A 16,003-nucleotide genomic window follows, 5' to 3' on the forward strand; every position below is an offset into this window, starting at 1 on the left:
GTTATAATCTTTAAATGGCGACATGACTGTGTGTGTGGTTACGCTTCACTGTTTCAAATAAGCACCCGATGGCTTAATGACTTTCTCTTTCGCTGGCTTCGTTTATTGCGGCTCGATCTTTTCAAGTTACTTTCTATGAATACCGGAAATTCGATATTTGACAGTGAAAACCACTTTTCCATTTATTCATCGTTGCCATCGTTAAAAACAATGTACTGATGGGGAGATAAATGGGGAGAAAACGAGAACGCAAACAGATTATAAAAAATAATTTAAATCTAGAGCAATTTGAGTCCTCCTGTGACCGAATCCACTTGCTCGACAGTTCCAAAAATACCAAGAACAGTTCTTGAACCAGCCGGAATTTGGGTGTAACCAGCATCTTGAACTAGATAGTAATAGCATCCTGCATCCTTGGCCACTTTACACAGATCCATCAGTTGCTCCGTGCTCTGTCCCTTCACGACGATTTTAACCTGACCATGTCTTGTCCACGCGGCGATCGCATTTTGTCCGTTTTCAGAGTTCATAGCTTGACGGTAGACTCCGAGAGTAGCGTGGCCAACTTGTGCAGCAATTTTTCCCGTTCCCATTTTCAAACTCATGTTGGCGACAAGAACCATTTTATGGGTACGTCCGGCTGTAAGAATTAAATTAAAATTTGAATATATTCATGAAAAATTCCTACCAACTGATTGAACAGCTCCCATTTCTTCGTCTGCTTCGTTCTCACTGCTACTCGAATCCTCGTCGAAATCGCTTTCGTTGGAACGTTCAACAATCCAAGCAACTGCCTGAAATATGAGAGACAATTATGAGATCTGTTTAATATACATGAAACATAATTTCATGCGTGTTATTAACATAATTAAAGTTAATGTGTTCTAGCGCAAAACATAAAGAAATAAACGGCACCTGTTCAACGCCGGCGCTATTCGTTCTTTTCAACGCAAGAACTGCAGTGTACTCGTCGAATCCTAAATCGAGAAGATGCGCCAAATACTCGTTGTTAACTTCGTTAGGTTCTTGTGGATCGACTGGATGACTGGATGTCGAACCTTGCTCGTCGTTGCGAAGAATTCCAGGTCTTGAAGTGTCGGATGGTGTGGGAACTGGATCAGATAAAGCTTGACTGGAGATTGAGATTGCAGATGATGGGATCGGCACCTGGAAATTATTTTTTATTATCAGATTATTGAAGCTAGAATTCACAGCCTCCTTGGATGCGCCTTTCAATCATTTCTAGCTCTTGTTTTTTGCTAACTTTCATTTAAAATATGTTCATAAACACATAATGTTACTATTATAATAGTATCTTATAAAAATTATGGTTTTTGTACGAGTATTTTTTACATTAAGGGTTGCTCATTGAAAACATTCTGCAGGTGTTTATTTTTCTTTTATTTAATAGAGAAATATCAGCTTTACCGCGGATATGGATACTCAAATCAATTGAAAATTGTGAAAATATCGGGATTTACAGAAGACAACTACGCGCCGTAATATCGCGCCGAGGAGTCTGTGAGTATATACATACTTCTGGAATTTCTCCGCTGAAAGGATCGTTAATTGGTAAATGCGAGAATGACCGATCCGGCAGGGAGGGTGCGTTGTCGACTGTCACGGACGACGGAGTCGGTGAACCTCTCTCTGCTCGGATTGAAGCGTTATCTGGTTCTGGAGGATTATCAACTCCAAGGTCCTGATGTTGTCCTGGCGCGTTTGGAAGGAGCTCGTTGGGGTCAATGTCGGGGATGTTTTCAGACATTAGATTTCAACTCTCGAACTTTGCGACTAGCTTCTTGTTGCTGCTTTTTGATTAGGTTATAGTCGGTGAGATCTTCAGTATCTCTTGGACCTCGGATGTTTTCCCAGTTGTCCGTGTCAAGTTCAGCGACTTCCTTAAAACTATGTATTTATTAAAGATCTTTTTTTTTTTTCAAAAACCCACTTTATAAACTGACTCGACAGTGACTCCTTCGCGAAGACGCAGACCGCTTCTTGTCAAATCTGACCTCTGCAAACAATAAATTTAGAGTTTAAATGAGAAAAAAAATTAGAAAAGGGTAGAAATCACACGTTAATAGGTTGAGATATTTTCTAGAAACGAAACGCACCAAGAGCTCAAGATTATCGTCTTCTTGCTTGATTTTTCGAAAATCGAATCGGACTTGTTGGAAAAAGTGAAGTCCGTACGCGCTACCCAAGACGATTGCGAAAAATGGAAGCCCGACACGAACAAACTTCAGACGGCTCATAAACGTTTAAACGAACCGCACGACTGAAAGATTTAGAAATTCGAAGAGACATTCATGAACTGTCGCCCTCGTGAGCTAAGTGTATTAATAAATTGTGAAATATCGGAAATAACTCGCGAAAAAGAGCACAAAGAGGGGCAATTGAGAAAGAAAATAAAAATTGGTTTGCGTCCGCGATTCGCTAAACAACATGCGCATGCGTTAGAGCGGAGCGTCGTTACAACAGAGAAATCAAGAAAACAAGTGATCATTCTTGAGATACATGCATGCGAGGCAGCTGTAAACTGAAAGCATTAAAAAGTCTTAAATTATTTCATGATTGAAAAGCAGATGGTTCAATAAACAAATCCTTGAAAACTATTAAATCTGCATTTAAAAATGTACTACTGTAACTTTAAAGGCGCATTACAAAATAATTCCACAGCGTTGCCAGACCAACACATGGAAAATGACCGATACCGTAGTTTTTGTGAATTCTTTACCAAATTCCATTTCGATTCCATTATTCTTTTTTTTTAATTTTAAACTTCGCTTCTGAGAATTTTTGAATGAATTCTGCCCATCGATCTTCGCTCAAAAAGCGGCCAGGACCCCAAGATGACCGGGTAATTGAAGTCTTCTTATTGGTTCACTAAAAATATTGAATCTTTAGAGAGTCAGCTTCGCATCTCCAGTGTCTTCTTCACAGAAAACAGCTGCAGTAACTGTGGCGGCCCAAACTAAACAACCTGCAAAAGCGAAAAATCTTCGAACTATGCATTCCACGCCGAAGAAATCGAAACCTGCTCATGATGTGGCCGATATAATTTCAGTATGATCCAATGTTATTCAGAAAATAAATCAATTAAAATTTATTTCAGCTTGTGAGTAAGCAAAGCGACATATTGGATGACGTTTCTGAAATTGAACACAAAATGATCAAGCAGGCGAAAATGACACAAGATCTGACAATGGAGCTGGCAAATTCAATCGAACGTATCGCAAATATGGCATTAGCCGAAAGTAAACTCAGCGACCAAATGGAGAAACAGTCAAAGAAGCTCATTTCTCTAGAAGGAAAAACAAAAGAGCTCGTCGAGAAAGCCAACAATTGGTCTAAAACACTCGAAAATGTAAGAATTAGATAATTAGTAAATATATATTTAAAAATTTCAGCGCGTTGACGCCAGATCGCATCATTCCACTTGTCTCAATGATGTTCAGGCGGCTATAAAAATAATCAATAATGCAAAAATCAACAACGATGGGTTCTCGGAAGATTTCTCTGCTCATTACGACAAACTTCTGGATTTGGTTGAAACGCTCGAGCCGTGGGCTGACAAGTTATAAATCATCTGTTGTATTCAATTTCCTTGTTTTATTACATGACATGTATCATTTTAATGTTTGTCCATCGTATTGCATGTATTGCTTTCTCAAATATGGGAACTTTTTTTTTTGAAAAAAAAACAATCCAAAATCCATATTTGACCAAAATGAATAAAATTTTGTTTAAAAACTCGCATCACTCAACTTTCACAGAATGCATTACGCCTCCGCCGCATAGGACACAGGACAAAATGAAACGTATGAAACAAAAACTTGAAAAATTTGAATTTCAAAATATCAATTTATGCAAATCCACCAATTGTCCGATGGCGTAGTTTCCTTTTACTCTTTTTGACTGTAACTCGATAAATGTTTCACAAAGTATGAACGGTAAGTTTTTTTTGAATACTTATGCAATTTGTGGAGTAGCGTCTGTGTTTTTTTTTCCCAAAAATAACAGAAAAAATCTTATTATGCCGAATAATAGTGTAAAAAAATTATAGAATTTTTCTAAATTTTTACTGATTTGTAGAAAAAAGTTTGCCAAGAAGATTTTTTTCACGTTTTCCGGCTGTACTTATCGATTTTTGTTTCATTTTTTCTTCGATTATTGATTTTTTTCCCGACAAATTAAAATACAAAACATAGAAAAAAACATGGAAAAATCAACGCGATATCTTATGCGCATGGGTCTCGCCACGCGGATAACGAGTTACTGTATTACGATAACACAAAGTTCTGAAAATGCGTATTGCACAACATATTTGACGCCAAAGATATAATAGCGAAAACTACAGTAATTCTTTAAATGACAACTGTAGCGATTCTGTCGATTTACGGGCTCGATGTTCGAATTTTTTCATCTCAAAACCCTAAATCGACACAAGCACCACAGTAGTCATTTAAGGGATTACTGTAGTTTTCGCTGCGGGATATTTTGCGCGTCAAATATTTTGTGCAATACGCATTTTCTGAATTTTGTGTTCCCGTAATAAAACACGTTGCCCTCGTGGCGAGACCAATGAGATATGGCGACAATGTTTATGTTCAAGCGTATAAGTGATAATACAGCCGAAAAGCGCAAACAAAAATTAAGATTAGGCATCTCATTTGGTCCTTTCGATATATTTTTTTAAAACTGAAACATATGTCATAAAAATTTAGAAAAATAATATTTTTTACAACTTCGGTATACTCAAACTGTTCTATATCATTTAGGGCGAAAAAACTCACAAAAGATATTCCACTCTTTGTCAAATTTTTCACCATTAATGTATTATTCAGTGAGTGTGAATCTATCGAAGAACGCGCGGCAAATTCAAAATGAAACTGAAAATGAGCAAGCGAAGAGCTCATTTGCATCGAAACTTTTAGAGCTTCCGGTCTCAAAGTTATTACAGAAATGTAGATCATCTACGATTACTGTAGATGATCTACCCATTCTTGAAGAAAAACAATGTTCAAACCGAGTTATGAGTGGATTTAAATGGAGTAAGAATTGAAAAATAAAAAGTTTAAAGTTAACTTTTGAATATTCAGAGAAACGAGTAATTTTCTCAATTCTAATGAAATTCTGGAAGTCTTTCGCTGGAGCATTCGCCTTCAGAATGTGTGCCATTTTTGCCGATTACGCCTCCATTTTGCTTCTCAAATATCTGATTGATTCTGCAGAAATCTCTGCAACTTTATTCAATTTTTTCATTATCGCTGTGCTGATTCTATTCTTCATGCAGCTGAAATCTTTACTCCTTGGTAAGATTTTCAGACTTAGAAGAGTAGATTAAAATAGGCTTAACAGGTGTTCACACGTATCTTGTTGGAGAAGACAGCGTGGAAATGGTTACCGTTTTGAACAATATTATAGTGAAAAAGGTGAGATTAATGGGAGTTGAAATATACTTTCGAGTCCCGACATTTTGTGATTCTTGCGCTAAAAATACGGTGCCTGGTCTCGAAACGACAAATTTCTGTTTAATGGGAAAAGTTAGCGCCTTTAAAGTGTACTGTAACTTCAAACATTCGTTTCTGTGGAATTTTCATAGGGTTTTTTCGATTTCTGATGAAAAAATGCTTTTTGATTTAAAAACTCCAATACAACAATAAAAAATACACACATTTTAACTGGAACGAAATCAGGCTCTTCATCTAACATCCGAGAACACCGACTGGAACAGATCGAAGATTTCAAAACTTCTGACAACACATTCAGAAGCCGTCTCAAACGGTCTTGCATATGTTCATCACTCGTGTTCGGCTCTAATCGAGCTCACAATTGCATTGTTTTGGATCTGGGAAACACTTGGAACTCGTACAATCATCGTCGTTTTGATTGTTGCACTGGTTTATGCCGTTTTCAATATAATTGACTCGTATGTCTACAAAAAGAGCTTGGTCCGTTTATTTTCTATAAACTAGAAAATATACATAGATAAAGTTTAGAAAGTGCAACTCAAATGCCGTGATGAACGTGTGGAATTTGAGAAAACTGTGTTAAATTCAATGGAAACCATCAAAATGTTCTCGTGGGAACCTCATTTTTGGAAGAAGTTAAAGTCTATGAGAGGGAAAGAGGTAAGTTGATCCCTGATATAGAATCTATACAGAAGTGTGTGGCAAATCTCAAAGTTTGCCGAACTTGGCAAATTCGGCAAATTCGGCAAATTTACTTTTTTGAAACTTTCCGATCTCGGCGAATCCGGCATACGAGCTCGGCAAATGGCAAATTCGACAAATTTGCCGCACACCCCCTGATCTATAACTATTTTTTTTCAGCTATCTGTGTTCCGAAAAACTCTTTCTATCAACAGCTTCATGCATTCTCTGAATGTCACATCTCCTTTCGTTGTAAGATTTGCAAATTCTTGAATCTAAATTTAATTTTTTCATTTTTCCATTTCAGATTACTTTTGTGAGTTTCGCAGTTTACGGACTTCAATATGAAATCAGTGCTCTTCGTTTTGAAGATGCATTTGTTTTAATTGCAATTTTCAACTATATGAGAAGACCGTTGCATGTCATTATTCCATCTCTGGAAATTGTTGATAAAGTAGGCATTTGTCTAATTATCCTCATTTAATATATATTTTTTAACTAGCTAGGCTCTACATTCTGCAACCATCATCAACCAATTCCTCATTGTGAAACAATCTCCAAAAATTAACACCAAAACTGCACCCCAACCTCCTGTTGAACCAGATTTGGATATCAAAATCTTGAACGCCAATTTCTCATGGAACGGAAAAGATGATACATTGAATGATGTATGTGTTCATGTGAAGAAAGGAGAAAAACATGCGTTCATCGGATTCCCCTTATGCGGAAAATCGTCACTGTTGTTTTCAATCACTGGAGAGTTGAAAATGACAAAAGGAAATATGTGGGTCTCGAAGGGAATTTCATTTGCTCCTGCAAGTCCATACATATTCTCTCAGTCACTGAAGGAAAACATTTTATTTGGAAATGACTATGTGAAATCCAAATATGATAAGGTGAGGGAAACCACACTGAATTTTACTTCAAATTTTTTTAATACTTGGATTAACCTGCAAAAAAGAGTTTGATAATTAAAGGGCTCCTTTTTTTATCAAAAAAAAAGGCAAACGATTTTTTCCGGCAAATCGGCAATCGGCAAATTGCCGGAATTGCAAAATTCCGGCTAATCGGTAATCGGCAAATTGCCGATTAGCCGTATTTGCCGGAAAACCGGTAATTGCCGGAAAGTTTTGGCAAATTGTGCTTTTGCACATTTTTTTTTGGAAAATTCAGAATTTCAACTCTAATTTGGCAAATTGTACGTATCATATGAATGTTCCTAGATTTATTTTGAAAAGTAAGCAAATTATGTGAAAATACCTAGAAAAAACGGAGGAAAAAAATTCAAAAAGGCACAGGTTTAAGTGTTTCCGTCTTGTAAAAAATCTGGCTAAAAAATTCCGGCTAATTGATGTGTTTCGGGACACGGCAAATCGACAATCTGCCGAAAATCAAAATTTCCGGCAATTTGGCAAGTTGCCAGAAATGAACATTTCCGGCAATTTGCCGATTTGCCGAATTTTTCGACAAAAAAATTTGCCGGAATTCACATCGTTTTTGGTTTTCTTGAGTTGTTCAAACACGTATGTATAGCTCAAAAACTAAAATAGTTAGAAAAATATTTTCAACTAGCAAAATGATACCAATTACTTGTTCTGCATAACTATCAATGTCAAAATTATATAACTTTATTCCGAAAAAAGATACAGCAGCTGACATCCGGCAGGCCGGATTTTAACTTGAATTCCTAAATGACCCACAACTGTAAAGACTGTTTTCCACAAATGTTGCCACATTTTGATTGCAAAAAATCATTAGTCAATCCGAAATCCAAATTCTCAGCTTTACTATTCTTTTTAGGTAATCATGGCTTGTGACCTGAAGAAAGATATATTTTCTCTACCGAGATGTGAAGCTACAGTTCTAGGAGATAAGGTCTGGACTCTTTTTTAATTTTTTCTGTCAATTTATTCAAAGTTTAGGGATATGTGTTAACTTCAACTCAAAAAGCTCAAATATCTCTGGCGAGATGTCTCTACGAGGATGCTGATATTTATGCTTTAGACAAAGCATTTGGGCCAATGGATCGGACGACTTCAAATAAAATTTTTACAAGAGTAATTTTTCCGCTTTTAAATATATTTTTCATGAGTTATTTCTACTTCAGGTTCTTGGTGAGAATGGTTATCTACGTGATAAAACAGTTATCCTGGCTACAAATAACATTGAACTGATCAAAACTTTCACGATGGTTCATGTATTGAAAAATGGGAAAATTGAAACAAGCGGAAGTTATGATCAAATCCTGGAGTGTAGTGAAATTATGAGTGATCTTTTGAATCAGAGCCGGATTGATAAAATCATTGAGGAAAAGTATTCAGATGGTAGGAGAAGCTTGATTAATTTTCAATAATAATATGGATTATTTGTTTCAGAAAAACCACCGAGAAAAACTGTAATGTTTGATGACAAAGTATTGAAAAAACGAAAAAAGAAGCAATCAATGGAAGATACAGCTCCAGTATTTGAGAATAGAAGTGTTTATCCATTCTACTTCCGTAGTGGATCCTTCATATTCACAGCTTTTTACATCGTTTTACTGATTTGTCGATTCGTCTTCCAGGCGCTTGCCTTCTTTTGGCTCTCTTTCTGGTTGGACCCAGTGTGGAAAAAAGTGGAATGTGAAAATTGTCCACAATACGTGTTCATTCAAACAATGTCATTTTTTGCGATTTCAGCTAGTAAGTTCAAGTAAAGAGAATGAGAAATTGCCAATTTTGAAAATTTTTTTCAGTAATATCCACAATGTTGTCATACACATTCTTCGTTCTAACAAATGTTCAGACTTCGAGAAAGCTTTATCAACATATTACAAGTGCGATTTTTGCGGTGCCAATGATATTTTTATCGCCGACCAACAAAGAGTCGTTGATGAATATGATCACATCTGTAAGTTAAGACGTTATTGATTGTTAATATACATAAGTGGCTGGCATCCTACAAGGATGGCGTTTGATAAGTTTGACCTTAAATTATCGCCATCTTTTTGTTAGCTAGAAAGGGCGTAGAGGGCGCCAACGGGCAAATCTCCAGCAACTACCAGCCAGTAGCTGGCAATAGCAAAAATGGCGGGCGAGTAGCGGAAGACAGCGGGTGAATCTGGGGCAACTGCCGGCCAAGTGGTATGGAATAGCAAAAACCTCGGTGAACATTGGGCAAGCAGCAGGCAACATCGGAAAAGTAGCGGGCAAATTTGGCGAGTTTCGGGCGCGTTGGGGGCGAAAACTGGCGACGTAGATGGGAAGGGCTCACTCGTAATTTGCTCGATGTTCCCAAAAATAAGGACCCCCCAGAATGGAAATGACCCTCATTATAGCCCCATCCTCACCTGAATTGCTCTCTAAAAAACCAATTGAATTACAGGATCTTGACATTGTGGACACCCAGTTTCCTCTATTTTTCAAATTCTCATTTGAATGCACCCTCCACATTCTTATGATATTCGCTATAGTCTGTGTGAATGTGCCAGTTTTTGCGATTTTCGTGGTGGCATTCTTGATATTCCTTGTCGGACTACTTCGGTATTTCCTGCCAGCTCTTCACAAAATTTCGAGCCTCGAGGAACAAAAACGAGACTTATTTCTGTGCGGGTCTATTGAAGATTTTGAAGCAAGAATTATGGTGCGAACGTTTGGAAAGGTAGTTTTAAACTTTTATTTTCCAGAAAAAAATGAATAGAAATGTTTTCAGACACGCCAAACGCTTGCAAAAACTAGTGTGAATGCAGATATACTGACGAGATGCCGAATGGCAAGATATTCAACTCTCAGATGGATTTCTCTTCGAACTGAGTTCATCTCAAATCTCATGGTTTTTCAGTTATAGGTTTTGAATCAAAACAATATTTTAATTACAGATTTGTATGTGTTTCTTCATCGCATCAATTTGTTTGAAAGTGGATTACATTGGAAATGCACAATTCGCTCTTTCAGTTGCATCAATTCTATGTGTAAGGGGTTTTTATTTTTAGTAAATTTAGAGTAGCCAACCAGAATCAGAAAAGAAGAAACTCAAAAGTTCCAAAAAAATTCAGATTAGCGAACTTGTTTCAACATTCATCCGAACCACGTGCATCCTTGAATCTCTAACTCCACACGTTCAACGTATCAGCAATGTGAGAGAATATCCAAAAGAGCCCATGATTGATAAATGCACCATCCGAGACTCTTGGCCGGACGACGGAAAAATTGAAATCAAAAAGTTTGCTTACCTTTTATTTCCCTCAATTTTCATATCAATTCAAATATTTCCAGCTTGAATGTATTCGCCAACAAGTACAGACACGTCATTAAAGATGTCTCCTTGGTAATAGAAGAACGAGAGAAACTGGGAATTATCGGTAAAGTTGGATCGGGAAAATCTCAACTGGCAAAGACATTGGTCATGATGAGCTCAGCAGACAAAGAGAGCCATATCGTTGTAGATGATTTGGACATTTTCGAGATGAGTGTAAAAACTTTGAGATCAAGGATCACAGTTATACCACAGGTGAGAAATTACAAAAACTGGTGGTTATAATTGAATTTGTTACCAGAAAGCAAAAATATTCTCGGACACTCTCCGTAGCAACATTGACCCATGTTGCCAGTTTGCTGATAGTGATATTTGGTTGGCAATTGAGGCATGTCAACTCAGAGAATATGTGAAAAGTCTACCGGATGGTTTGCATCAAATGGTGTCTCCTGAAAAAATGAGTAATGAGCAGAAATGTCAGGTGAATGTTTGCCGAGCACTTCTAAAAGGTGGTCAGATCTTTGTGATTGATCAATCGACGAAGATGATGAAAGAACCAATCAAGTCTTTGGTGAATGAGGCAATAAGAAATAGTTTGAAACAAAGTACTACAATTTGGATTGGTGAAGACTTTTCCGATGTTGAACATTGTGATAGGTAAGTACCAGAGTTTCTTTTAACGACTAGGCATTATATAATTATTTGAAGGAGGGGTTCTGAAATTAAAGATTATCATTTTCAACTCTTTCTTATTTTCATATTTGAATTCCCTCCAAACGAGAACTGCAAAACCAATCAGCAACTAGTTTCAGGGGTGCACGGCAATTGCCGTGCGGCATTCGAATTTTCGGCAATTTCGGCAGTTTCGGCAATTGCCAAAAATTTCCAAAACCGGCAATTGCCGAAATTGTCGATGGCCGGAAATTTCCAAAGCCGGCAATTGCTGAAATTTCGGATTGCCGGAAATTTCCAAAACCTGCAATTGCTGAAATTGCTGATTGCCGGAAATTTCCGATTGCCGCGCACCCTAGAATATCTTTTCTTTCACTATTTTTAAATTTTTATTTTATTGTAATTCAGCACTTTAGACCATTTTGAGTATCTTTAATCAAATATTTTTTTTGAGAAAACTAGAAACTTCATAATTTTTTAAACAATAACTAGATATGCTCCAGAAGAAACTTTATTTTCAGAGTCGTTGTAATTGAGAATGGTGTAATTCTCACAACGGACACTCCACAAAACTTGATTTCGGAATTCGGATCCCTTCAAAAATGCCTTTTGAACTTTTCGAAATGATGTTTAAAGTTGTTTTATTTTTTTTACCATTTATTAATTAACAATAATTTACCTAATCTTTCTTATTTTTTGGGCTACTCGTAATAATACTAATGTTTGAAATTCGAAGAACAATAAAAATTAAAACTGGGATCGAAGCTGCAGTAATAATGATATCAAGATTGTAAAATGTGAAAAAGTCCATATGTTTTCCCTCGTATTGCAATTCTTCTACACCGTCGTTTTCCAGCACCCAATTTGTCATTTTAACCAGTCTTTCAGATGCCGATTGAGGCTTGCTACGCATCAACTTTTTCAGACGGTTTGCTTTTTCTTGGTATCTGAAAATGAAATTAGAGGTGATTGTTTTATTTTTGAAGTTTCTAGAAAAAATGGATGAAATACACGTTCTTTTAAATATGGTCCTCAAAAATGGCCTTCAAAAAACTAGCTTCGGCGGAACCAGGGGTGTGCGGCAATTCTCAAATTTAGGCGAGCTAGGTGAATTCGGCAATTTTGGCAAATTTGCCGCACACACCTAGGCGGAACTAGAATTAATTTAATCTACCGCAACTATCAGCAATTATCAGCACGATTTTTCTAGTATTTTAGCGTAAAGCACAAATTTTAGACGTGCTCAAAAAAGTGTTCAAAACTAACGTTGGATTAACGAGAATCTCCTTGATAGCTCCCTCAATCGCATCTGGATCTTTAATCAACTGGAACCTATCTCTCAGAATTCCCCATCCTTTTCTCTCGACAGACCGTCCATTTCTTGGTTGATCAAACATAAATGGAATAAGAATAACTGGAACACCTGCATAGGCAGATTCCATCAAACTGTTGTAACCAGCATGTGTGATGAATGCTTTCAGTCTTGGATGAGCAAGAACTGCGGTTTGGGGAACCCAATCCACGACGAGGACATTTGAGAGTCCCTCAGCAAGATCAAAACTTCTCTGAAAATGAGTAAATGGGAGTTTTCTTGGATTTATAGGAATTTTCTTACTCTATCAAACTTGTCAACTTTAATTATGAACTCATAATCTTTGAATTTTTGAGTGATCTTCATTAAGTTTTCCATGATAGTTGGTGGTAGATTAGTAGTGTTGGCAATTGTCCCCAATGAGAATAAAATCACTCCTTTTCCTTTTTCCATAATTTTCACAAATTTCTGAATATATGAAGCCTTTAAGAAAGTTTGAAAGATTCTACTAACCTCGTCCAAGCCACCTCCTTCACTTGACAAGCCAAGCCCTCCGATGTGTACAACATTCGAAAGAGTGGGAGCTTGAATTTCCAAAAGTTCATCTGTTGAAACAAATATAAGATCAGAAGTTTTTGCCAAGAATTCGACACATGGGAAGTCAGATCTGTAGAAATTATTTAATTAAACGTAATTATCTCCCAAATTCTTACCCAAAGTTCTTTTTAAACATATCGTTTGTCAGTACAACATCCCTATATTCGTCTCTAATATGTGCCATTTGGAGCACAAAGTTCTTGGCTCTTTGCCAGAATGGAGCCGGGGTAGCGTCCAATGTTGACATGAAGGGTATCAAGCTGGACGGCGTTGGAATTCCGAGACTATCACGCATACTAACGCTCATTGTGCAACTGAAAATCTTAATGTTCTTTTTAGTTTAAAAAACCAAAACCAATACCTGGCAATCCAAAACCTGTGCTTGATGCCTATAAGATGAGCCAACCCCATTCCACACAAATGAATCTGCTCACCGAAATATGCATCGAACTTTTCTTTTTTCAGTTTTTCGATAAGTTCTTTGTTCGTTACCATTTCTGAACCGGAAAATACAGTAAAATTTGAATTCAGTTTAGAGCATACCTTCGCACATATTTGTGTATTCATCCTGATATGGATCACTATCCGTATTGAAAATTTTGCTCCAAATTGAAGATTGTTGGAATACGTCTCCAGATAACCCTGAAAATAAATTTTTAGTACCTAATAAGTACAGATTATTTAGCGTTTTATCACTCAAAATATTCCAAAAGACTGAATTTTTGTGTGAAACTTGTCAAATGATTTACCGAAACTTTTAAGGCGGCACAAAATTCAACAAAAAATTAGTTTTGCTCTTCTTGAAGTTACTGGGTAATTCGAGAAACATCAGTGAAAAATCAATTTTTAAATACTCACCATTTTGAATTTTCTTGAACTTATAGTTATTCAATCCAGTAACTGGCCATCTTCTACACTTTTTGCATGGCACAAATTTGTCTGTTAAATTCAAAAAATCTGGCTCGAAATTCACAACCTCGTGTCCAGCATTCGCCAACTCATCTGCGATTCTTCCCTGTGAGATCATATGTGACTTGCTTGCAGTTGGCGAGAACATCAGGATTTTGTGAGAGGTAGTCACTTGGCAAACAGCAAGAAATGTGAGTATCCGTAACAACATTTTTAAAGCTGAAATTAAAATGAATTTCAGAGTTTAATTTTTTATTTTAAAAGTTATAGTAATCATTTAACAAGTATCAAAAATAAACCGAAAAGAAGAATTGGAAATTATGTATATGCAAACGAAACTATTATTATCAGTTGTACGTACTAACCATTCCAATTGATAAGAAATATGTGAACTGTGAAAGTTGATGGTATTATGATGACTATATATTTGCAAAAGTCATCATTTTTAATAGATCCATGTCAAATATTTTGACATCTCTGAAATATTCAAGTTACTGTAAAAAAATAGAGTTGACCAAAAAGAATTTATTCAAATAAATAACTTTTTGCAGTTACAAAACTCTCTGTCTTTGTGCCATTAAGGCAGGCGTAACATGCCGTAAAGGTGGCCTCCGCCTTTTTTACTGCGGTTGCCTGGTAGGCACACAGGCAGGAATTTTTTATTTTTTTTATTGGCTCTAATTTTTTTCTCATAAAGTTTTCTTTTCTCTATTCAAAGCTTTCAATTTAAAAAAAAACTCAAAGAGCACTTAAAGCTCAAAAGCCCAAAAGATCAAGGAAATGCTGCTGCTGCGTATTGACGGATAGATGGCTTGCAAATCTTTTATATGTACTTGTAAAAGTTACGTAAAATTGCGCAATATGATAGGAAACCGAGCATTTGGCAGACAATTTTCGAAAATTTTCGCCGAGGGCAATTATCAAAAGATGAACTTACATATATTAGGTTGGTCGAAAAGTCTTTGCAAAATTTTGATTTTTTTTGGAAGTAGTATTTTTTCAAAGCGAACAAGATTCAATGGGTAATATATTTACCATTAATGCCTATGACTTCTTGCCAACACAACGGAAGTTGAACAGTACCCTCCGCCTAGAACTCCTGCGATTAGGAGGCAAAGAAGTCGTCCAACCCCGTTTCGACGACCTTTCGATCATGAAACTTCTGCCCGGCAAGGTGATTCTGGAGTGAGCGGAACAGATGGTAGTCAGTAGGAGCCAAGCCCGGCGAATACGATGGGTAAGACAAAATTTGGATTCCGACTGTCTGGAGCTTCTGGCGGGTCTTAAAAGTTGTATGCGGTCTTGCGTTGTCATGGAGCAGCAACAACTTTGATCCTCTAGGGCGATGTAATCGATGAGCATGGACCATCTTTTCCAATTAAATGCTGTATAGGCCAGCGTTGATTGTAGCAAAGTCTGGAAGAAGCTCTCTGGAAATGACACCCTTACTGTCCCGCCCAATTGAGAGAAGCACTTTTTCCGTGAAGTTCTAATTTGAGGTCAGGTGTCGCGGTTTCCTCGACCGGGACCCACTCTTTTTTCCTGGTATGGCTAACATACAATACCCATTTATCATTTCCAGTAATGATATCCTTAACCCAGTCCGTTGTTCGTTTCCTAGTGAGCAGCGAAAGAGAGAGGTCACAAAACAATTTTTCTGAGAATCGGGCAAATTGTGAGGAACGAGTTGACCGAACTTTTCTACCCTTCCGGTTTCGTGGAGATGGTTGATGATGGTTTTTTGGGGATGCTTGAGAGTCGCAGAAAGTTCGCGGTTCGTTGCTCTTGGATCATCTTCCAGGGCTCTCGAAATATCCTCGTCGATATTCAAACGAGAGCGATCTTATCTTGGTTTATCATCGAGATCGTAGTTCTTTTTCGTGAACTTTTCGAACCAAAACTTCATGGTATTATAGGTGACAGAGTTCTTGCCTAACACTGCACACATGTTACGACGAGTTTCGTTGCAATTGCAGATTTGGGGGAACTCGTACAGAAAAACCCATCGGAGGGCGTGACGTTCGGCGAGCAAATTCTCGGTCATTTTGAACAGCACCCAAAAGTTTTTTTTAAATATATTAAACATGCACATTACGTACTATGCAAATAAAAAAACAGAATC

At 37.1% G+C, this 16,003-nt stretch overlaps 5 protein-coding genes and 1 pseudogene across 7 annotated transcripts; 2 read left to right on the top strand and 4 right to left on the bottom strand.

Annotated features, from left to right (window-relative positions):
• Positions 1 to 155: 155 nt before the first annotated feature.
• On the bottom strand, positions 156 to 1,912 carry C24G6.8 (putative peptidyl-tRNA hydrolase 2). Its single transcript, NM_001380643.2, has 4 exons — positions 1,538 to 1,912; positions 916 to 1,167; positions 689 to 794; positions 156 to 640 (listed from the first exon to the last, which is right to left on the bottom strand). Exons 1-4 carry the CDS (start codon positions 1,766 to 1,768, stop codon positions 279 to 281), a joined length of 951 nt encoding a protein of 316 aa, NP_001367534.1. The 5' UTR covers positions 1,769 to 1,912; the 3' UTR covers positions 156 to 278.
• On the bottom strand, positions 1,095 to 2,281 carry cox-16 (Cytochrome c oxidase assembly protein COX16 homolog, mitochondrial; the record flags this gene model as incomplete). 2 transcript variants are annotated; one of them, NM_001392513.1, is made up of 4 exons in its annotated part: positions 1,095 to 1,118; positions 1,564 to 1,901; positions 1,952 to 2,017; positions 2,118 to 2,281. In NM_001392513.1, 3 exons carry the CDS (start codon positions 2,256 to 2,258, stop codon positions 1,761 to 1,763), a joined length of 348 nt encoding a protein of 115 aa, NP_001380207.1. In that variant the 3' UTR covers positions 1,095 to 1,118; positions 1,564 to 1,760. The 2 variants fall into 2 exon arrangements, with proteins under 2 accessions (NP_001380207.1, NP_001380237.1); NM_001392514.1 differs by lacking the exon at positions 1,095 to 1,118 and having other exon boundaries at positions 1,584 to 1,908; positions 2,118 to 2,258.
• Positions 2,282 to 2,524: 243 nt separating this feature from the next.
• Positions 2,525 to 3,755, top strand: syp-2 (Biogenesis of lysosome-related organelles complex 1 subunit 1). The gene is made up of 4 exons (NM_072061.7): positions 2,525 to 2,863; positions 2,911 to 3,069; positions 3,119 to 3,370; positions 3,414 to 3,755. The coding sequence occupies exons 1-4, from the start codon at positions 2,807 to 2,809 to the stop codon at positions 3,585 to 3,587; spliced, it is 642 nt and encodes a 213-aa protein (NP_504462.1). The 5' UTR covers positions 2,525 to 2,806; the 3' UTR covers positions 3,588 to 3,755.
• Positions 3,756 to 4,837: 1,082 nt separating this feature from the next.
• cft-1 (Cystic Fibrosis Transmembrane conductance regulator homolog) lies at positions 4,838 to 11,827 on the top strand (the record flags this gene model as incomplete). The annotated part of the gene is made up of 20 exons (NM_072062.5): positions 4,838 to 5,057; positions 5,106 to 5,318; positions 5,365 to 5,438; positions 5,703 to 5,957; positions 6,006 to 6,137; positions 6,339 to 6,410; positions 6,466 to 6,612; positions 6,665 to 7,054; positions 7,959 to 8,033; positions 8,081 to 8,215; positions 8,266 to 8,482; positions 8,534 to 8,839; positions 8,893 to 9,047; positions 9,522 to 9,797; positions 9,849 to 9,968; positions 10,015 to 10,107; positions 10,192 to 10,358; positions 10,412 to 10,646; positions 10,693 to 11,048; positions 11,585 to 11,827. The coding sequence occupies 20 exons, from the start codon at positions 4,838 to 4,840 to the stop codon at positions 11,688 to 11,690; spliced, it is 3,744 nt and encodes a 1,247-aa protein (NP_504463.1). The 3' UTR covers positions 11,691 to 11,827.
• ugt-48 (Putative UDP-glucuronosyltransferase ugt-48) lies at positions 11,707 to 14,100 on the bottom strand. The gene is made up of 8 exons (NM_072063.8): positions 13,831 to 14,100; positions 13,516 to 13,614; positions 13,334 to 13,469; positions 13,089 to 13,286; positions 12,889 to 13,042; positions 12,679 to 12,843; positions 12,330 to 12,628; positions 11,707 to 12,010 (listed from the first exon to the last, which is right to left on the bottom strand). The coding sequence occupies exons 1-8, from the start codon at positions 14,090 to 14,092 to the stop codon at positions 11,743 to 11,745; spliced, it is 1,581 nt and encodes a 526-aa protein (NP_504464.2). The 5' UTR covers positions 14,093 to 14,100; the 3' UTR covers positions 11,707 to 11,742.
• Positions 14,101 to 14,906: 806 nt separating this feature from the next.
• On the bottom strand, positions 14,907 to 15,925 carry C18C4.4 (annotated as a pseudogene). The gene has a single exon. A coding segment is annotated over exon 1 (1,019 nt).
• Positions 15,926 to 16,003: the final 78 nt, after the last annotated feature.

This window comes from Caenorhabditis elegans, chromosome V (assembly GCF_000002985.6).
Source record: "Caenorhabditis elegans chromosome V".
In the NCBI taxonomy this organism is placed as follows: Eukaryota; Metazoa; Nematoda; class Chromadorea; order Rhabditida; family Rhabditidae; genus Caenorhabditis; species Caenorhabditis elegans.